Source organism: Phallusia mammillata, chromosome 2, assembly GCF_965637545.1.
Source record: "Phallusia mammillata chromosome 2, kaPhaMamm4.hap1.1, whole genome shotgun sequence".
Classification (NCBI taxonomy): domain Eukaryota; kingdom Metazoa; phylum Chordata; class Ascidiacea; order Phlebobranchia; family Ascidiidae; genus Phallusia; species Phallusia mammillata.
In genome coordinates this window covers 13,639,201-13,662,655 of record NC_137253.1, presented here as the reverse complement: position 1 = coordinate 13,662,655, position 23,455 = coordinate 13,639,201, and the positions used below count along the sequence as shown (strand labels likewise).

The 23,455-nt window shown below is 35.3% G+C and overlaps 3 protein-coding genes across 5 annotated transcripts in view; 2 read left to right on the top strand and 1 right to left on the bottom strand.

Annotated features, from left to right (window-relative positions):
* Positions 1-2,687, top strand: part of LOC145215440 (uncharacterized) — a 38,698-nt gene extending 36,011 nt beyond the window's left edge. Inside the window, exon 37 of the mRNA XM_080084141.1 lies at positions 1,477-2,687. Coding sequence (XP_079940267.1) covers positions 1,477-1,702 — 226 coding nt within the window. The 3' untranslated portion in view covers positions 1,703-2,687. The remainder of the gene's footprint in view (positions 1-1,476) is intronic.
* The window catches only part of LOC145213917 (uncharacterized), a 115,177-nt gene extending 112,244 nt beyond the window's left edge, over positions 1-2,933 (bottom strand). Inside the window, exon 1 of the mRNA XM_080082326.1 lies at positions 2,742-2,933. Within this exon, the coding sequence (XP_079938452.1) occupies positions 2,742-2,918 (177 nt within the window). The 5' untranslated portion in view covers positions 2,919-2,933. The remainder of the gene's footprint in view (positions 1-2,741) is intronic.
* Positions 2,934-14,485: 11,552 nt separating this feature from the next.
* LOC145214427 (uncharacterized) overlaps positions 14,486-23,455 on the top strand; it is a 32,012-nt gene continuing 23,042 nt past the window's right edge. The window contains exons 1-10 of one of the 3 annotated variants that reach the window (XM_080082953.1): positions 14,486-14,654; positions 14,873-15,085; positions 15,915-16,115; positions 17,519-17,719; positions 18,708-18,899; positions 18,986-19,228; positions 19,596-19,685; positions 19,748-19,870; positions 19,946-20,117; positions 20,198-20,304. In XM_080082953.1, coding sequence (XP_079939079.1) covers position 15,085; positions 15,915-16,115; positions 17,519-17,719; positions 18,708-18,899; positions 18,986-19,228; positions 19,596-19,685; positions 19,748-19,870; positions 19,946-20,117; positions 20,198-20,304 — 1,330 coding nt within the window. In that variant the 5' untranslated portion in view covers positions 14,486-14,654; positions 14,873-15,084. The remainder of the gene's footprint in view (positions 14,655-14,872; positions 15,086-15,914; positions 16,116-17,518; positions 17,720-18,707; positions 18,900-18,985; positions 19,229-19,595; positions 19,686-19,747; positions 19,871-19,945; positions 20,118-20,197; positions 20,305-23,455) is intronic. The other 2 variants (XM_080082954.1, XM_080082955.1) reach the window with 2 other exon arrangements.

The following is a 23,455-nucleotide window of genomic DNA, read 5'->3' as shown; positions in this document are numbered from 1 at the left end:
TTTTGTAGTTTCTTGCGACCCATGGACATACATTCTTACTATTTTGGTTGTATTTATGTCTGTAATTTGGGAAAGTTTTTTTAAAAAAAATTGCTACGCCAGTGTTGAAAATCAAATTATGAAACAAATATTATTCGTTTTATCGACCAGATATTTCTATTTAGCTTCAGAGCATTATCAGCCAGACAACGCTCAACAGTGAACTAACACATACCTTATGACGTCACAAACACAGTTACTCATTATCACGCCAAGTTATCACCAAATAAAATATTTGGGCAACAATTTAAGTCTGGGAATTAAAAAATAACGCTTCGAAACGGAAAGTAGATGTTCTTATTGTCTCAAAAACCGGCGACCCAACTTTGGGTCGCGACCCATAGGTTGGGAAACACTGCACTAGGGGGTTTCCTTTACAAATCCTCCTCCGTTGTACAACAGCTCGTTAAACGAACATAATGGTGCGTGTCACAATCGGCAATAATACGCACATTCAAAATGGCCGATAAACTGACAGTAAGAAATATGTCACGTTATGAAAGTCAATACCTCTTAACCCATACACAAATATTATCACGACATTTAACTTGTTAGGAATCCAGGATTGAATTACAGGCACTTTAACGGGGGTGACACTAAAACGCTGAATGGGCGGGACGTCGCGGAAACCGCTCAATATCGGGTAAATTGCTGACGGTTAGTGCTATTAGGGTTGGGTTGAGGTTTTATAATAGTATATGAATCAAAAAATGTCCCTGCCTAAAACTTATTCAACTATTTCCTGACATTAGGCAAAAATGCTATGGCGGGACGTCGCGGGAGATGGCGGGACGTTTCGGGCGCGGAATGTAGTGTTCGGCGGATTTTTTTTTTTTTAATGATTTTCTATTATAAAACCTTATCCCAACCTTAATAGCTCCGACCGTCAGTAATTTAACCCGATATTTAGCGGTTTTCACGACGTCCCGCCATTCAGCGTTTTAGTGTCACCCCTTTAACGGACTAAGACGTTTCAGCATTTTAATAACTTTATCTTGTTTTTATAGCTACACATAAAATACTAATGTTAGAACATCAATATTTCCAAAACTAATTTGGATCAACCACAAACTGCGACTACTAAAAAGCCTGCTCACAGCACAAAAAGAAACTGTAAAACGTGGTCAACACAAGATTGCACCACTAATCATATCACGCGCATTGTTACGTTCGGAGATTTCTAACCGATCATGGCAGACGCTTTGTTACGTCACAGTAAATCAAGTCAGGTCACTGGCGTGAACTAGAAACGGAGAAAGAACGCACATACGAGCAAATTCCCGCTGTAACATTAAGTTTAATTCAATGCCGATTTAGGCCCGAATATTTTTTGTGTCCGAGAGGTCCTATCCGGATTAAGTCGGTTTATTCAGACTGAAGCCCGAGAACGCCCGAAACGATTTAAGTACAGTTTTTACAACTACAAATGTATTTCAGGGACGGATCAAGTCGTACTGGGATGTTTTGCGGAGTTGCCAACATGCTCGAGCGCCTCAAGAACGAGCGCAAAGTGGATGTGATGAGAGAAGTAAAGAACCTTCGCGATTTGCGTCCTAGAATGGTCGGCAGTGTTAAACAATACGAATTCTGTTACGAGGCTGTTCTCCAGTTCGTCCAGTCGTTCAGCACTTACTCTAATTTTAAGAGATGCACAGATGAGTGAGGAATCTGAGAGTTAAAATGCGATCACTCTTGGACTCGACTCAGGCAAATTTTATACTCGACTGAAGTCAAGTGATTTTTTATACTTTTATTCGGTGTTTGCTTCTACTTCGACCCAGTCTTTGTAGCATGATTGTACAAAGTCCACTACCAAGAATTGTTTAACTTGTTGGTGAACGCAAATGAGTCGCTATTTATGTGTTCCTATATCTTATATTTTACGCAAACTGAAGTTTTTGTTTTAGTCGTGCAATAATCGCTGATTTTGTAGGCTGTCCGCCATTTTGTTGTGCTGAGGTTGCAAATATTAGCCTACGCTGTCCGTTGAAATTGAATTTAGTTTTGGAGTGCGCGTGGACCTTCAAAACTTTAAATTTGCTATCGTGTTTTTTTAACACTATAGACCTACTCATTAAACAGTTTATAGTGGTTTTCAAATTGTGATTCTCAAACCCAAACACATTTATAAGATTTAAATAAATTATCTTAAATTTATAGTGTAAAAAAGGTTATGTTTCGGTATTTTTATCCAGGCTTATTGCAACAGAGCCCATATCTCAATATATGGATTATAATAGGGCCACGTTAAAAATCACACAATTTCTTTTGAACTTGCTTAACGATAAATGTTACTAGCAGCACATAAATGTTACTAAAAATCCTGAAAAACTTTTTTGAAACCTTTTACTGCGATGTTTACACTTGTTGCAGTAGTACTTCCATTAACTGTTCCAGTGCATTGATATACTCCTTCACTTGAAAAGACAGGCTGCAAAAAAGTGCAACATCAACCTTTTTTATTTATTTTTACTCGGGCCAAAAAATATAACCATGTTGTGCTGATGTAGACTAGTCTCATGCAGTTATTACTTTTTTGCGGAACCATTTTTGGTCAAAACGATAAATTAAAAACTGCAAATCAAATTTGATGTTTCATTAAGATCATACTATTTTTGTACAATACATGGTATAGGTTTTGCATTGCACCCAATCAAGCAGCAAATTAAAAATAAATAGCAAATAAGTGGAGCTAGTCTTACCCTCATAAAGTTCAAACATGACTTGTTAAGTAATGGATATGATTGATAAACATCACCAGTGACACTAGATGACACTATAGTACCTCCACGCTTCCAAATGCCCTGAGGCAATGGGTTTCCACTGGTGTAGCAAGCTGTTGGACAATTTGTCAAAGTCTCATTCCATAACACTGTCATCTTCTGCCTTGAAGCTTGGACCCCAGTATTTTCTAAAACAAGATCATAAATATTGGTCAAAAAAAACCTGCTGTGGTTTGGTGGTTGCCAATCATATCCAACTTGCAGTTGATTTTTAGAAAAAAAATTTTACCACTATATAAATTTGCTAAAAAGTGACAAAAAACAACTAGTATGCAAGAGTGGGAGAAAGAATACATAGGTGAGACAGGTAAGTCAAATAGTAAGTGCCGGAAAAAGCACACCAAACCTTGCTTTTACAAACAACCACACATTACCTTGCTGATGTATTTATGACAGAAACTGACTACCAAAAGTGAGTTTTCCCAGAGACCTGGCATATTCATTTGAATGATAACACCATGAACATTAAAACACAAAAAAGACATTGTAATGCCAAATAGATATTGGCTTTATTACCAGTAAATTAAAGTTTTATCATTGTGTTGGTGTCACTTTGTCTGCTGCACAAGCTTGTTGTCTCTGCTTTAGTGCTTTATAGAATCGACAGGGGTTTGTCATTATTCTGAATAAGTATCTCCCATGAAACATTTGTTACTTTGTTTGCAATTCAAGTTTTGATCACAGAGCTATAGTGGTTAATGCATATAAATTGCACCAATTTACATAAGAATATTAAAATTTAACAGTAAATTTACAAAAAGTTGTAAAAAGTGTACATTGTTTTCTTACTTGTGCATGTGGGTGGTGTATTTGTGGTTGTGGAATATTTCCAGGTGTCTTGGGCAAAACATGTTGAACTTTGTGATCCTAAACGCCTATATCCAGTACTGTATTACATGAAAACGTGCATTTTGTTGCATATAAACATGAATTTCCAGGACAAGAACTTGTAGGACATGAAACTTGACCATGTAATAGCTGAAGTGAGGGACAAGATATCACTAAAAACATACAAAAGTGGTTAGTAGCGTCAATAGGTAAGTTTGATTAACCATAACTACACTTTGATCAAAAAATATTGAAAGGTACTTATCGCGAAGTGCAAGAATTTTAACTGCAACCACAATAAAAATTAATAATAAATGAAATACAGTATCATGATGTAATGTCTAATTGATTAAGCAAAATACATTACTTTTTAATGTAATTACCAGAAAAACTATTATACCTATACCAGAAATCTCAAGATAACCAGCCTTGATTTAATGTATTTAGTGCATAAATTAAATGCAACAAATGGTCACTTCCCCCAATAAACTTAATTTTTTTAATTTTAGAAACCCTGAGGCAGCGTTTTGTAACAACTGGACATGACAATATTGTCAGCACAATTTTGAATAGCTCTATACATATCTGTTTCAAATTTTATTTTAAACTAAATGGCATTTGCATGACACTAACAATTAACAAAAATTAGCTTTTAAAAATCATGATACTGAAATACTCAGCAATAATTGCTTTAGAATCAAAAATCTTTTCACAGAGCAATAATTGTTAACACATATAAAACACACCAAATACATCATTAAAATTTAACAGTAAATTAACTTCCAAAAAATCAAAAATTAGGGTTACCAAAAGTGTACATTATTTTCTTACTAGTACATGTGGGTTGTGTGTTTGTGGAATATTTCCAGGTGGCCTGGGCAGAACATGTTGAACTTTGTGATCCTGAAAGCCTATATCCAGTAATACATGAAAAGGTGCATTGTGTTGCATATGTACATGAATTTCCAGGGCAAGAACTTGTAGGACATGTAACTTGGACATTTTATATTTAAAGTGGGCGACAAGATATCACTAAAGAATGCAAAAATTGGTTCATAAGTAACTTAGATAAGATTAGTTAACCACTACTACACTTTGTTCAATAATTATTTATTATATATTATGATCAAAATTCAAAAAATTTCACTACAACAATAAAAATAAATAGCAAATATTACTTTTAAAACATAATGTTGTGATGTCTGTTTGATAAACCAAATATATTCATTACTTTTTGATGCAATTAAACTATTACCAGAAGTATCAATATAGAAACACCAGCAACTGCATAACTTTGTGATATACAAGTTTTGTCAAAAAAAACCATCAGCCAACATGTATTCTTTAAAAGTGCAACATGCAATTTACCATACTGGATGTATAAATTAAATGCAACAAATGGTCACCTCCTGCAATAAACTTTAATATTTTGCATTTTGGATACCATGAGGCAGCGTTTTATAACAACTGGACATGACAATATTGTCAGCACAATTTTAAATCGCTTTTTACATATCTGCTTTAATTTTTTTGTTTCACTGTATTGTATTTTTATGACAGTCGCAGTTTAACAACAGTTACTTCTTAAAAACCATGACAATAAATAACTAAACAATAATTTCTTTACAATAAAAAAATCTGCTCACAGAGCTATTATTGTTCATACATATAAATTGCACAATTTAAAACTACATCTTTAAAATTTAACAGTAAATTAGGTTTCCAAAAATTAAGGTTTCCTAAGAGCATACACTATTTTCTTACTATCACATCTGGGTTGTGTGTTTGATGAATATTTCCAGGCGCCCTGAGAAGAACATGTCGAACTTTGTGATCCTAAAAGCCTATATCCAGTATCACATAAAAATGTGCAGTTTGTTGCATATGCACATGAAGTTCCAGGACAAGAACTGGTATTACATGTATTTCGACTATCATGTCACTAAAATGCAAAAAGCGGTTGATAGGTAACTTTGATAAGTTTAATTAACAACTATTACACAAAAAAGCAATTGTTTAAAAAATATATTTGTTCAATAAATAATTATATTTTCTATCAAAATATATAGTAAATGTTACTTTTAAAATATCATGTTGCAATGTCTATTTGATAAACCAAATACATTACTTTTTGATGTAATCAAACTGATACCAGAAATAGCACTATAGCAAACCCCAGGTCCCAGCAACTATTAACTTTGTGATATACCATTTTTGATTGATAAAAAAACATCATGTATTGTTTAAATGTACAACATGCTTAGTGCAGAAATTAAATCCAAAAACGGACCACTTCCCCTAATAAACTTTGTTAAAACCAAGCAAAAAACAGGCGGGACTCAGTCGGTTGCATGAGACGAGGTTATAACCACGGACTATGTTTAGGGATGGAATGTAAGTTTAAACACAACACATTACGCAACCTTGTGCAGTACAGTTGCGCACTGCCTTGCTTGTAGCCTTGTACATTGTGAAGACCAAAGTATTTTGTTTGGACTTTGGTGAAAACAGAAGTAAGAAAAGCAAGCAAGCAATAACATGCAAAGTATGTATTTTATGTATGCTTTGATAACATGGTTGCACCGAAAAAAATCACTTAGGGTAATTCCCTGTTTATTTTGCATTTTATGTATCAATGCGCGCAAACGAATTTTTCCCATATAAGGGGTTTAAAAACTCGCAAGTTTATCTGAATAGTTTTTTGTCGAAAAAAAATATGGATTTTTTTAGTCGGGTAACAGGCGTTAATTAGACACTCGAAAAAAGCTCAAAAAATACAAAAATGAAGTGACGTTCTCTACAGCAGGGGTGTCAAACTCGTTGGGTTCGAGGGCCACATTGCAGTTTGAAAATTATGCCGAGGGCCGCATGTGATTTTTAATCAAGTTTTATACACTTAAACAACCTTTTCGCTAATTACAGAGGTAGATAAATGGGTTTATATATATATACATATATATATACCATCTATTGATGCCCATAAATCCCAGAATAATTTCCAACTTGATACAAAAGATTGAGCTGCACAGTATGAAAATCAGTTTTAACTGTTTATTACGTCATAGTCTATGTTGTGACGCTTTTTGTGCCTGTTTTTCGCATTGTTTGCACACAATAGGCCCACAAACTCGTTTCTGCGGCTGCATGTGGCTATATGGTTTGATTACTATCGTTTCTATTCATAACATATGAATTAATATTTATAAATTAAATTTCTGTAAATGTCTGTTTAAATAATAGCTTTCACTTTGAAAAGTAAGAAAAACTGATTGTTAGTAGATACAAATTTGACAAAATACTGCAATTGTTGTTGAGTGTTCGCGGGCCGCGAGTTTGACACCCCTGCTCTACAGCAACTAGGCTACGCTTAACTTCTAGGGCAGGGGTGGCCAAACTTTTTTACCAGAGGGCCAAATTTGCAACTGTCTTGCCACTGGAGGGCCGGATTAAATGAGATTTACGTAAAATTTGTCGTAACTGGTTGCCATCTTTATTAAAATATATATTATTGTCAGTGGCGGCTCGTGACTAAAATTTGTGGGGGTGCTGCCCCACAAATTTTAGCCTTTACTGAACATATGTAAGTTGGCAATATATTGAAAAGCTACATTTCTAGTTTTCTAGCCATTTGTTTTGTGTAGAAAAACAAGTAATACAAATCTTAATTAGCAACTCCATTGTGACGTAATTTTTGTTACGCAATAATGTACACGAGTGTAAATAGCTGACGGCATCATTTGTGTATTTTGTTTACTTGCACAGCGACGGGCCAAACACAATAACGTTCAGTAATAATGTGAAAAACAAAAACACACGTGGCACAGCTTCGAAACGAAGCGGTTGTAAATACGGTAAAACACAACAGGAATATAGAAAAAAAAAATTATAGAAAAAATAGATATAAATGAGTCGAAAAAGGTCGAAGTATTTCAGTTCGACAACAAAAATTGTCATGTTTCATTTAAGTAAATTTAGTCACACAGTCAGCGTTTTCAACATATTTTATGACACTTCACAGATTATTGTCACACAAAAAAACTAGCCATACAGCTTTTTATTGGTATCATAACTAACAAATTTAACAACCACATTACATTGGTTTCAGAACTTGTTCATTTAAATATCTTTCTTAAATTTTTGTGTACAGACTATTAATTGTATTTTAGTTTCTTGACTGCTATAATTGCTGCTTGCTGGCAAATAGATTATAATTCCTTTTATAAGTGCAAAACGCCTTCAAGCTTTAAAATTTACAACACAATAGGATGTGCTTTTTCAACAATAGGATGTGCTTGGTGTCACTACTATCTTGTCTGTAGAATGTTCATTCTTAAGAAACACTTCCTGTGAAGCAATTTAGCAGCTACTGTTTAGACAAACAGTACATGTCCATTATATCAATACACATGATTGCACTTGGTTGCAAATACTGTCCACATGGTGTGTTAAGAAATCCACACTTTAAATTGTCTTCACTCTTTTATTTGTCTTCATTTCAAAATTCCTGTTGCTTGCAGTTGTTTGTTCTGCATTTGATATTGCCTGAATTTCAGTGAGTCATTTAACTTCACAGTCGCAAATTTAATTTTTCTTTGGTAGCATTAGGAACTAAAACTGAGTATTTCTTGTTGTTGCGTATTCCTGCATGACATTGGAGTAGCAGATGTTTTGTCCCATACTTTCATAAATCTTTTTAATTCAGTTATTTATTATAAAGGTTAATTGTAACTTTTCAAGGTGTTAGATACACTTATTTAATTCAATGATAACTGTAATAAATTTAATGATAGCAAAATAATTATTTAACTGCACTCACTGTCGAACTTAAAAACACAGTACACGGGTTTGGCTTTGGAGCTCACTGACGCGAAGCAGACAACACAACTAGCGCTACGTCACGGGAGGGGCTGCGCGAGCCACAGCCCCCTCTCGCCTATTTCGCCCGGCATGTCGCTTTTCCAAGTGCGCATGCGCACAACTGAAAACGTCATGAAACGTCACGAAACTGGAGCTGCAGCTCCGCCATAGACAATTTATTATTATTATTATTATTTAAAAAAAAAAATTTTTTAAATAATACTAAATTTTTATTATTTTTATTTTGATAAAATACCATAAAAGTTATTCTTAGTATACACTGATCAAACAAAAAAACTATATGTAAAGATTGTTTTGTATAACAACTTGGAATCGGAATGTCAAGTAAAAATAGCCTACTGGGGGTGCTGCAGCTCCGCAGCCCCCTCGCACGAGCCGCCCCTGATTATTGTAGTAGAATAACAATAAATAACACCATCTTGTTTATCACTTGTATTTAATAAAAGGTTTATATATGTTCACAGTGGTAAATATGGTGCTTGGAAAAAACCAGGCAAGGTGTTTGACGGGCCGGATGAAACAGGACTGGGGGCCGGATGCGGCCCGCGGGCCGTAGTTTGACCACCACTGATCTAGGGCAACGTTTTGGGCGAAAACTCCCTTTACCCCTTTATACACATGGAAGATTGTAGGGCCTACAATACAATGTAGGCTAGGCTATTAAAAAGCGCTAGCGCTGTTCAAAATTTTAAACAGAAAGTGATTTTTAAGGAATGACTTTACGTAAAGTAAACCGTTGTAACTAACTTCACATGACGAAGAATCCTTTGGTTTGATTATTCGTTGTATTAAATTTTCTTGATGTACAATTTAATTACAACTTAACTCCTGTTACTGCTGGTCCAGTTGCTTCCGTGTCACCACCGGTTTGTGATGAACTTGTGCTTCAAGCCACGTCACATGCAGCCAAACACAGCACAATAGAAAGTAAGGTAAACATTTTACACTCCGCAGTTCCCTACCCTGAAATGTAAAAAGTACTTACGTATAAATTTGTTATCATAAAACACCCTAATGCGTCGTACAGTAGGAAGTCGAAGTGTCGCGTTCGTCAACGAAGAAACTGCTAATAGTGCGCAGTAGGCCTATATGAGCAACATCACGCATGGAACGTATTAGCCCAGGGGTGGCCAGACCTGCTTTATGCTCGAGCCGCATATCACAAAACTTAGTTTAAAAAGAGCCGCAAGACAAAAAATCAAAAACAAATTTATTCACGCAAATTAAAGTCTACGCTATCAAATAATGAGGTTACTGGTTTTGTAATGATTGAGCGAAGCTGGACAAATAAGACACACTGGTTTACCTCCATTATTATTGAATGCAAACTCCTCCTCCCATTCTGTTTTAAAAGTTGTATTTTCCTGTTTATCTTTCTTTTTTGCAGTTTTTTTAACAACGTTTTTTTGGCTAAACTTTGCAGTTGTGGCATGTGCGACATTAAAGAGCCGCAATCAAAGGCTCAAAGAGCCGCATGCGGCTCAAGAGCCGCAGTTTGGCCACCCCTGTATTAGCCGAACGGATGTGAGTCGGCGCGCCTTTCTTCATCAGTTGTTTGTAAATAAAAAGCAGTTGGTGGGGTGCGAATAGAAGTTTAATAAGTAGAAGAGATAATCTAACGCTTTATTGAGATAATTTTATAATAATGTCCCAATCAGTTTTCTTGCGACAATTGTCATTTTTTTCCTTTGCTTCACCTATTATCCATACATAATTTGTTGATAACAAATCGCATATTTCATCGAGCGACTCTTGTTGGCCATTCGATAATCTTATAGGGTCACAAACAATTTAGAAACGTTTTCCGTTTGTATAGATAAATCAGCTACTTAAAACTAGAGGTGTACCGAAAATTACGTTTGCCGAATCTATCCGGCCGAATCGGCCAATTTTGCAAAGATTCGGTTTCGGCCGAATAATTTATTGCGATTCGGCCGAAACTGAATCTTTTACAAACACACATTTAAAGCGTAAACGTGTCTTTTCTGCAACCTTTAGTTCCAACGAAAATCGCGTCTATCATTATATTCTTTAACACAATATCGCTTTTCCAACTGCAGACAAAATAATTCAATGTCGGGTTGGCAATCATGATTGAGGCAATGTTCGGCTATATACCCCACAGAACTAAAATAAGGACGAAACACAACCATCCTGTAATAATTGCCAGGTAGATAAACTTATGTTTTGGCGTGACATCATAAACGATTCGGTTGATTCGGCCGAATCCAAATTTCGCAGATTCGGTACATACATCACATGTCTGTACGTGGGATCATTCGGTCTAGTTCCTGCCCTTCTTTTTGTATTTTAGGTATAATGTGGTCTTCCCCGTGTCTATGCAAATTTAGCGGTTTTTCGAGACACCTTAACCGGCCATTAAATGGGGGTAATTATTTCGATTTATATCGCCCGTTTAACGACGCCAAAAAGCGGTCAAAGAAATAATTTTATGCAATAGGGGGCGATAATTCGGCCGAATGGTTGTTTTGTACAGCATTCACGCGGATTTTCGGGCTTAATTGTATTTGATTAACAATTAAATTTGACGATTAAAGCAATGATTTTGCTAATTTTTCAGTGACTCCACTAGGGCAACGGCGAAACGAATAGCAAACTGTAAATAACGGATTATTTGTTTTTAATGCCGTTGCAGCTGACATCATTTAAATTTTAAAATAAATAACTTATTTTATATCAAGTTATTCAAACAGAAAAGCAGGAAAGACGAGAAACTGCGCTACACTCACTTGTGCGCTCCCGTCACATGACGCTTAAAATATGCACCAGTTGTGTCCGCCACTTTTTTGCGTTCCTTCACGTTTCAACGTCGTGCAGCTTTTTCCGGCTTGGTAATTGCTTCAGTGCAATCGTGTTGCAATGTTTTCTTTACCAAACGAGATAAGTTTAACTAAACTCAGGTACCCCATCTTGTGGTCTTTAGGTTTCAGAGAAAAGTGTCAACGTCACATATAACTGGGGTATAGGCTTTAAAAGTACGAAAAAAAGTAAAAGTGCTAAACCGACCGACATGCGTCCCTTCATTAAAGGTTGTGCGGCCCGCAGAGACACTTGGATTTCAAAAGTACTGACGAACGAGCCGAATTATTACATATTTTTGAGCTGATTAATGCGCCTGATGCTAGTTTTCTGCGATCTGGCAAAATGTGGCTATAATCAAATACAAATTATACTTGCAGTTAAGCATATTTGGCAAGAAACAATGCCAAATCACTTTGTGTTATGCACATGTGCGGCCCGCGATCCAATTTTGACATTTATAATTGGCCCTACAGTAACAATTGGTTGCCCAGCCCTGCCCTAAATTGTATATGGCCACCAAGAGTCGTTTGGTGTGTTATGTGATTTGTTAATAATCTTTCACTAATTGTTTGTCGCGCACGGCAATTTGCTTTTGGATTTACAAACAACCGATTGAAGAAAGGCGCTCACCAGGCTTACTTCCGTTTGGCTAATACTTTCCATGCGTGATGTTGCAAACTATTAACAGTTTCTGCATGGACGAACTTGTGCACGACGTATAATGTTTCATTAGGGAGAATATTTGATACGAGATTTTTTTAAATTGCAGGTTACAGTAGATCAACTGTGGGATGTAAAATGTTACATTCTATTTTGCTGTGTTGGGCTGCATTTTACGTGGCTTCAAGTTCATCACAAACCGCTGGTGACAAGGCAGGTAAGATGTGACCTAATAGTACGACCAAGCTAATTCATCACACCAACTAATCGATGTAAGGGATTTTTCGTCACGTGAACTTATAGCTACTACGCTTACATAATGTAGAGGTATATATTAGAATATTATGTAGGTCCACTGTTTGAAACCGCGCGGGCCTTACACGAGTATAAAGCGGCGAATAGGGTTTTCACGCAAAATATTGTAGGCGTTAGATGCTGCAAAACGTTGCAACAGGCGTATAATCACACATGGGCAACATCGAATTATAGGATATGTTTTTGCTCTACTTAAAAAAAAGTAGGCTACGTACTTCACCGTTGCTTTGTTCGAGCTCAATGTGTTTTTTTCACATTTGTAACCCGAACAAAACAAAATCCAAATTTTTTCCGACACAAAAATGTCTAAACTTTTTACATGAATTTGCCAGTTTTTTAAACCCCCTTTTTTGGGAAAATTTGTTTGTGCGCATTGATGCATTAAAAGAAGAAGCATAATTGGGAATTACCCTTATGAGATGTTATTAGCGCAATCTTGTTTACTTTCCGCAGGGTGCCTTCGAATACTACAGGTGCGCTTGGTAACCTTTTTTCGTGCAACGTAACTTAAAAATAGTGCAGGTAACTCTCTTTGGTGCGATTAAACTCATAACAGTTACGACGTAACTCGAAAATACTGCAGCTGTCCTGTTTTTTTGCGACAAATCGTAAATACTCCAGTGAACGTTAAAAACACGCAAATAATGCTGGAAAAGTGTTACGATAGCCCTAAACCCTAAACCCTAAACCCTAAACCCTAAACCCTAAACCCTAAACCCTAAACCCTAAACCCTAAACCCTAAACCCTAAACCCTAAACCCTAAACCCTAAACCCTAAACCCTAAACCCTAAACCCTAAACCCTAAACCCTAAACCCTAAACCCTAAACCCTAAACCCTAACCCTAAATCTAACCTCAAACCTAACCTTAACCCAAACATTAAAACCAGTACCTACATCATTATTACGTTACGTCGCAGTAACTACAAGTTTCCTCGCTTCAAAACAGGTTACCTGCACTATTTGCGGGCTTTGTTGCATTAAAACGAGTTACCTGTAGTATACCAAGCGAAGTACCTAGCGGACTAAACGCACTTAGCGCACCAAGCGGACCTGCTGTTTTCGAAGGCACCGCTTTCCACAATGTGCAAGCAAGGCAGTGCGCAGCTGTGGTGCAGAAGGTAGCGAACTTGTGTGGTGTCATAAACTTAAATTCCCTAACATAACCTGTGGTTTTATCTTTGTCCCATGCAACCAACTGAACCCCGTTTGTTTCGCAGTTTTAATACGCGTGGGTGTCTCCTGTCTGTTTGTAATGTAAGCTGTAAGTGTAAAGTATCTTGTCCGCAAACAACTCTACAAACTACAATAGAGATCGGATATTGAATACATGACTACCAGCTCTAATTGTCAATTCCTTTGAACAGAAGTTTTTGAGAATACATTCAAACATTTTTTTACAAAATCAATTCGAATACAAATTGATTGCCTAGTGACCTCTGACAATGTAATCTCATTTAACAGGTTTTGCTTTATATTACTGAACAGTAACACAAATAGTTTTGGTTGTGACATAATGTACTACTGTCATGTGGAACCAAGCCATATTTGGTTGTTTTTGGCACATTATACAGGTTAAAAAAGGGTGAATCCAAAAAAATATAATATTATTTAACAAACTTAATAATGCACCAACCAACAAAGTATAAAACTCTTGCAAGTTTATTCATTTTTATAATTTTAGGTTTTGGGGGGCTGTGGATTGGAAAAACTGCTAGGCTATTCAGTGTCAAAATTTGGATTCAGTTTAGTGTAACCAACTAACAAGTGCAGAAATTTAAATAACTTTGAGACACTCTTTGTTGATCAAACAAGTGGAACAAACTAGCATTAACAAAAAGTAAAGTGATAAAAAAAAATAAACCAATATTTGTATTGGTGTATTTGAATACAGCCATGCTCTATTCATTGAGTATTTGAATGCAGTCACCATGTATTGGACCCCTTGTCTGGGGATGAGGTGTTTCATTGCACTGAGAGCTATTTCTACTGAGTAACATCTAAGGGTATGATTGGCAGTGAAAAAAATCCAGTTTGCAATTTTCACAATCCTAAATTTATTGGCTTCAATAGTTTGCTTTTTATAATTCGTGTTGTGATACTTACATCCCAAAACATAGTCTGTGGTTTAACCTCGTCTGTTTTTTTGTGTTCGTTTTTAACAGAGTTTATTAGGAGAAGTGGTCCTTTGTTGGATTTAATTCATGCACTAAACATGTTGTACTTTTAAAAAATAAATGTTGGCTGATGACTTTTATTTGACAAAAATTGTATATCACAAAGTTATGTAGTTGCCGCTTTGCTGGGTTTTGCTGTAGGGATATTTCTGGTAATAGTTTAATTACATCAAAAAGTAATGTATTTTGTTTATCAAATAGGCATTACAACATTATATTTCAAAAGTAACATTTGCTATTTCTTTTTATTGTTGTAGTGAAAATGTTTGAATTTTGATCATAAAATATAAAATTAATTTTTGAACAAAGTGTAGTAGTGGTTAATCAAACTTATTAAAGTTACCTCTGAACCAATTTTTGCATTCTTTAGAGATATCTTGTCCCTCCCTTTCGCTGTGGTCAAATTTTTCAAATGGTCAAATTACATGTAATACAAGTTCTTGTCCTGTAAATTCATGTCCATCTGCAACACAATGCACATTTTCATGTGACACTGGATATAGGCTTTCAGGATCACAAAGTTCAACATGTTCTGCCCAAGGCACCTGGAAATATTCATCAAACACACAACCCACATGTACTAGTAAGAAATATTGTTTTAATGTTGCACAGCTATTTCTGGCTTGGTGATTGTGTTAGTGCAATTGTGTTACTCTGTTTTCTTTCACCAAGCGAAATAAACTCAACTCATTACTGTACACTTTTGGCAACCTCAATCTTGGAAACCTAATCTCCTGTTCAATTTTGAAGATGTAATTGTAATTGGTGCATTTTATATGTATTACAATAATAGCTCTGTAAGCAGATTTTTTGTTGTAAAGGAATTATTGTTCAGTTATTTATTGTCATGGTTTTTCTGAAACTAACTGTTGTTAAACTGTAACTGTCAAAAATATACAATACAGTGAAACAGAGAATTTAAAGCAGATTTGTAAAGAGCTGTTAAAAATTGTTCTGACAATATTGTCATGTCCACTTGTTATAAGATGCTGCCTCATGGTATTCCAAATGCAAAAAAATAAAGTGTAATGGGGGAAGTGGCCCTTTGTTGCATTTAATTTATGCATTCAGTATGGTAAATTGCATGTTGCACTTTTAAAGAATACATGTTGACTGATGGCTATTTTTTTGACAAAACTTGTATATCTGTCACAAAGTTATGTAGTTGTTGGTGTTTCTATATTGATACTTCTGGTAATAGTTAAATTGCATCAAAAAGTAATGAATATATTTGGTTTATCAAACAGACATTACAACATTATGTTTCAAAAGTAATATTTGTTATTTATTTTTATTGTTGTAGTGAAAATTTTTGAATTTTGATCATAAAAAATAAAATTGTTTTTTGAACTGTGGTAGTGGTTAATCAAACTTATTAAAGTTACCTCTGAACCAATTTTTGCATTCTTTAGTGGTATCTTGTCCCTCACTTCAGCTATCAAATGTTAAAATTAGATGTCCTACAAGTTCTTGTCCTGGAAACTCATGTCCATTTGCAAAACAATGTACATTTTCATGTAACACTGGATATAGGCTTTCAGGATCACAAAGTTCAACATGTTCTGCCCAGGGCACCTGGAAATATTCATCAAACACACAACCCTCATGTCATAGTAAGAAAATAATGTACACTTTTGGCAACCTCAATTTTTGATTTTTTGGAAATTAATTTACTGTTAAATTTTAATGATGTAATTGGTGTGTTTATATGTGTTAACAATTATTGCTCTGGGAACAGATTTTTATGTCTAAAGCAATTATTGCTTAGTAATTCAGTGTCATGGTTTTTTAAAAGCTAACTTATGTTAAACTATTACTGTTATGCAAATGCTATGTAGTTGTTTTAAAAAATTGAAGCAGATATGTATAGACAGGGTTGTCATTGACATGGACACCAAAATAAGAAGAACCGAAAAATTATTTTTTCACACAAAAGGAAACAAACGTTTTCGAACGAATCTTTTCATCATTTGCCACTTATTGTCACAGAAACAATCTGTTCCAGCAACTCCTTGTTTATACAAATACTCAGCACATCTCGTGACTGCTTAGGTCTAGGTTTACTATCCCTTTAGCAGGGATTTGACTGTCATTTCACTATGTTTGTTCTTTGTACATGTTGAAAATAACACAAAATAAGGACTCAGGTCAAAAACAATGACATTTCTTAGAAACACGGACAACACATTTTACTAAGATATTGCCCTTCAAAATAAGGACAGATCTTAAATATAAGGACGGTATGGCAACCCTTCAGTAAAGCTATTCAAAATATTTTTGAAAATAAACTGTCATATTCAGTTGTTAGAAATCGCCGCCTCGTGGTTTCTAAAATTCAAAATTTTATGTTTAGTGGTAAAGTGGCCCTTTAATTTATGCATCATGATATTTCAGAAGTAACATCAAAGGCGCCGAGTTTTACAAAAATGCAAGGTGGCGGACGTAAAGTATGATGTCATGTTATGTGACATCATAAATGTGTGAAACCACAGGAGCTCAAACTCAAAGCCCAAAAAACTTCCTATAGACTATTCATCATTTTTTTTAAACAATGTTACTTATTTTGGGACACACTGTTGTATACTACATACCCATGTATGTAGTAGCTATGGTTGTACCATATAAAATTGGTTTGGTAATATTTAAAAATGTTTTGTCATATGTTTGACATCATAAAAAAAGCACTGACCAAAATAGGTTGCAGTTTTAAGCCACATTTTGTTGCTTTTTCGCCAGCGCATTTATTTAAAAGCTAAATCGCTCCTGATTTTTAGTTTTGACGATATTTTGTGCCAAACCGTTACAAGCAATCAAACATATCCATGGTGGCCGCCACTGTGCTTTACAAACCAAGGTTGCACCGCCACCGCCCACTCGGCGCCTATGAGTAACATTTATTATTTATATATTTAAATTGTTGTTGTAGTCAAAAGTCCTGGTATTATGCATTAAGTACCTTTAAATAGTTTTTAATTAAGCTTATATACCTATTACCCCGCTTTTTACATATTTTCAGCGATATCTTGTTCCTCACTTCAGCTATCAAATGTTAAAATTAGATGTCCTACAAGTTCTTGTTTTGGAAACTCATGTCCATTTGCAACACAATGTACATTTTCATGTAACACTGGATACAGGCTTTCAGGATCACAAAGTTCAACATGTTCTGCCCAGGACACTTGGCAATATTCATTAAACATACAACCCAGATGTGATAGTAAGAAAACAATGTACACTTTTTACAACCTCAATGTTTGGAAACTTAATTTACTGTTAAATTTTAATGTTGTGGTTTAAATTGGTGCAACTTTTATGTATTAACCACTATAGCTATGTGAGCAGATCTTTAATTGTAAACAAAGTAACTGATGTTTCATGAGATATGCTTCATTAGAAATAATGACAAACCCCTGTCGATTCTATAAAGCACTAAAGCAGAGACAACAAGCTTGTGCAGCAGACAAAGTGACACCAACACAATGATAAAACTTTAATTTACTGGTAATAAAGCCAATATCTATTTGGCATTAGAATGTCTTTTTTGTGTTTTAATGTTCATGGTGTTATCATTCAAATGAATATGCCAGGTCTGTGGGAAAACTCACTTTTGGTAGTCAGTTTCTGTCATAAACACATCAGCAAGGTAATGTTGTGGTTGTTTGTAAAAGCAAGGTTTGGTGTGCTTTTTCCGGCACTTACTATTTGACTTACCTGTCTCACCTATGTATTCTTTCTCCCACTCTTTACACCTTATAGCTTATATCTTGCCCCTTGTTACATTTTTATTCACCAGATGCTTTAGATTCGACTGCACCTCACATAGGGCGCTGACAATTTTAACTCCTACCATTATGCCAAAAAGTGGTCAGCATTCAACGGATTACGTCTGTTACCTTGGTACCAGAGTGATAAACACATATTCTTTCGACTGAATTTGTTTTATAAAGCCCTAGTCTGTTCTCTAACAATTCACTTGGTGTAGCTGTTTAATGCAGGATCTCATAACTTTTGCACTTCTGCACTAGCTTGTTTATTGCTGCTTGTGCGTTTAATAGGAAAGTTGTATTTTTTTGAAAAAACTTCTTTATGACCGATATCATTGCTGATACAGTATGCCTGGCAGAAACAACTAAAGAACTAACTGCTTTTTGCCTTTACTTTATTAAATAACCAATCAACATCAATTATGCATACATTTGTTGCAGGGGTTCGCTGTTCCAAAGGTTCATTACAAAATGGTCAGATCTCATGTGATAATCAATGTCGTTCAACTTACTGCTATTATGGAAGAACATGTACTTATTCATGCAATACTGACTTTGAACTGACAGGATCATCAAGCTCAACATGTTCTGCTCAAGGAACCTGGAACTATGCCACTAAACCTACATGTGTATGTAAGTTAATGAAAAAATGTAGCAAAAATACTCAAATTATATATTTGTGATGCTTAAGATACTTTTTGACATGAAATAATTTTTAGATCAATGGAATAAAAAGTCAACCTGTGAGTATTTCATTGGAAAATCATTTAAATTCCCCTCAGAAGCTGAATCATTTTGCCAAAGTCATGGATCAACACTTTCAATATTGAAAACTAATGCTCAACTCCAATATGTTCAAACTTTATTAGCAACTGGCTTATACTATATTGGCTTTTCTAAAACAGCTGGATCTTGGAGTTGGGCAGACAATTCACAACTAGGCAGAAGTTTCACCCAAGCAGGTACTGAAAAAACATCTACTGCTGACCCTTTCTAAACTAAAAAATGAATTCAACTAAATTTGAAAAAAAAATGTTTTCAAAACTTATTATAACCATGTATTGAAACGGTTTATGTTCTTCTTGGTTTGTACATGCTGATTTTTGTGAACAATCTTACTGCCATACCTTATCAAATCAGCTGTTTTGGAACATTAGCAGCTGAAAAAATATAATGAACTTTTTGTATGATAAAATTGCCTATATTCACATGAACAATCACACATAACAATTGATTTTTTTACTTTCACATTGTTTGTATTCATGTTTGTAGCAAAATTGTATCTACTGTTTCTAAGAATTTGTCTGTTTGACTAATGTTTTGTTTCAGAAATGCCATCATATGATTGTGGTACAATATCCACAACAACCTTTGAACCTGTACCTTGTAATATTGCAAGAAAATTTGTTTGTGAAAGAGGTAACTTGCATAGTTTAAATAGTGTATCAGTTGTTTTAAACAATTTTTTGTACAAAATTTAGCTGTTCCTCGTTCATCACCATGCACTTTAAACTCCTGTCAACATGGTGGGACGTGCACCATTTTGGGTTGCAGCTACAAATGTTCTTGCTTAAGGCAATATGTTGGGTTACAATGTGAATCAAGTATGTGGGTTATGATGTGAATCAAGTTACTTGTAATTACAACAAACCACAATTTTATCTAATATTTTATCATAGAAATAATGGAGATTAACACAGCTGGTTCAACTTTGACGATAGCAAAACGTGAAACAGCAACATTAACAATCCACGTCATAAATCGATCAAACGGACGTATTGCGTGCAAAGTGAACAAAGGAACTTCAGTGAAAAAAAAATGGACTGTGTCTAGGACAACAAAAACAATCAAGTAGCGTTTGTGTCATGTTCTTAATAACCGAAATAGTATTGTTTCACTGTTTAACTAATCATTTGTAATAAACATTGCAGTTATGAAACAGTCTTACAAAAGAGCACAGACTATAACATCTCATGTTCTATTGACACTTTTATTCCGCCGATTGTTGAAGCCAAGGCAGTTTCAGTATATGTAACAGGTTTGTTTTGTTATACATAACAATACCTTGTGATGCAAGCAAGGATTGTTATTATGGGTCCCCTTCCTTGAAGGGGACACATCTTGATTTTACTCGATTTCTTTTTTTTTTTTTTCTTTTTTTTTCTTCTTTTTTTTTTTCTTCCCTGAAGTTTGTCCACCCCATTTTGCCCTGAAATGTTTGATGGATTTGGATGAAACTTTCACAGATGGTAGATATAGTTGTGTAGATGTGCCATCTGCTTCGTTTGTCATGATAACCCCAGTATTTACCCCGCTAGACCCCAAAATGTAAAATGTGGTTTGTGCGCACCACAAACGTTAGTTTTGTGTGATGTTATAAAGACAACTACATATGGTACTCATGTTTAAGGATTGCTTGGTGAACGTGTTTGCGGATAGCAGTCAAGGGGGTTGTTCACAGCCTTGTGACGTCATAAGTCATTAGGTTGTTTGTTAAAACGCCCCCTAGTGGTCAAAATTGAAACATTGGCCAATTTGGACAAAATTTTACAGGATTGTTGTTTGGGTCATCTTGTGACGTCATAAGTTATTACGGTTGTTGGTTAAAACGCCCCCTAGTGGTCGAAATTGAAACATTGGCCGATTTGGACAAAATTTTACAGGATTGTTGTTTGGGTCATTGCAGTTTCATATTTTCAACATTAGGGTGAAGAACCCCATCAGTTACCCCACTAGCCCCCTAAAATGGGTGAATATTTAAACAGGGTCGGAATTGGCTGAAATTTGGATAGCTTGTATAATTTGCCATTTACAATTGATGATTGTTGTGTTAAAACCTGTAGCCCCAGCATTTACCCCACTAGCCCCCTAAAATGGGTGAATTTTTAAACAGGGTTGGATTTGGCTGAAATTTGGATAGCTTGTACAATTTGCCATTTACAAATGATGATTGTTGTGTTAAACCCTGTAGCCCCATCAGTTACCCCACTAGCCCCCTAAAAAGGATAAATTTTTTAAACAGGGTCGGAATTGGCTGAAATTTGGATAGCTTGTACAATTTGCCATTTACAAATGACGATTGTTGTGTTAAACCCTGTAGCCCCAATAGTCACCCTGCTAGCCCCCTAAAATGGGTGAGTTTTTAAACAGTGGGCAATTGTTGGAAATGTTATGCCATTTATAGGTATCGATTGTTGTGTTTTACTTCTTTGTTTTAAACTAGACAAACTTTAAACAATGCTTGAATTGAGTCGATTTGTATAGTTTGAACTTTGCATAGCATGACTATTTAATCCTAGTACCAATCACAGTGTTTTACTTTACAACACCAAAGTTTCTTATGGTTATCTCTTGAAATGCAGTGTTTACAACTTTGCATGTGTGGGGACCCATGAGTTTCTGCCTGCAGAAACAACTAACGTTTTAAAAGACGGTGGCAAATATGGGACCCAATATAAAATAAGTGAAGGAATTATATTTATGTTTTAAAATAGATCATAGTGTATGTGCAAGGGCAATATGTGCTAAGCCACCCTTCTAGTTGGTTATAATTTTGTTGGTTCTTGCTAACATACAAAACACAGTTTTTAAACTAAAAAGACAGAATTATAATGATATACTATGCAATACAACAAAGCTAACAGAAAAAAATGTGTATAGTTTAGTCAATGATGTAAACAAAGCAAACATTATGTTGTATTTGCAACATAATGTTTAATTATGGGTCCCCTTCCCTGAAGGGGACACATATTGTTTTTGTCCGTATTTTTTTTTTCTTTTTTTCTTTTTTCTGTCTAACGCTGGTTTGTTAAACGCATTTGGTCAAGAAAGAGTGCTTCAAATTTATTCAAATTTGGACAGATGTTAGTTATTAATCTAAATTTGATCCTCCTGAAGTTTGACCCCGAATTACCCAGTGGTTCACTCACAGGCCCCCAAAATGCAAATTTTTTAAAACATGGTTTGTTATATGCGTTTGGTCAAGAAAGAGTGCTTCAAATTTGTTTAAATTTTGTCAGATGTTAGTTATTAACCAAAATTTGATCCTTCTGAAGTTTGACCCTGAATGACCCAGCGGTTCACGCACAGGCCCCGAAAACGTAAAATTTTTAACGCTGGTTTGTAACGCTGGTTTGGTAAAGAAAGAGTGCTTCAAATTTATTCAAATTTGGACATATGTTAGTTATTAATCCAAACTTGATCCTCCAGAAGTTTGACCCCAAATTACCCAGCGGTTTACCCACAGGCCCCCGAAACGTAAATGTGTCTAACGCTCGTTTGGTCAAGAAAGACACTGTAGGCAGAAGTCCCAAGAGAGTAACTCACTGGTTTACGATAGCAGGAGGGCTCAGCTTGACGTCGGACAGACGTTTTACGAGACGTCGTTTCGGTGATTAGAAATCAGCTGTTTTGCACAGCAATGCTATTTCGTTTTATTAAGTTGTCACTCACATTTTCAGTTTTGGCGAAGGTTTCACACCTATGACGTGATTTAAACCTAATAAGCGTGCTTCGGTTTCGTATATGTCAAGCAAAACTTGTTAATCAAAATAAAGTTGAAAAATCAAACTTGACATTTTTGCAAGATAAATGTGTTTTTTTAAATGCTCGTTGTCAGGTTGGCCGCCGCATGACCATGGGTTACTTAAGGTCAACTAGTAGGTATTACTAACACAGTTCAGAACTTTCTTTCATCATAATGTAGTGTTTTTTTGCTATCAATTTAGGAATCAACACTCAAGGCATGTATAAATTAGGTTAAACGGTTTTGTTGAACAGTAAGGACGGCGTCTATTGAAAACGGTGTCAATAGGTCAAACAGTCGTTTGGCGTGTGCACCCTGAGAGGTTACTGCAGGTCAATGGTACGACAATATCTGGGTCAAAGCAAGAGATTAAATTAAAGTATTTGTTTCGTTCTTTTTTAATGTTTTTGTAATTATATGACAATAATAGTGCAAAAAGAATACGAACAATTTTTTTATTGTTGGGTTAATGCTTTCTAAAAATTTGTTTTTAAAAATCTAAAAGTCACCGCAACATTTGTTTACCGTAAATCCGCACAAACACGCGTGTGGGGACCCATTAGTTTTTGTTTACAAAAACAATCATATGTGTGGATCAAATGATGTGTATAGTAAATTGGTAAATATCGTATAGAATATATAAAATGGAAGTATATCAGAAAGC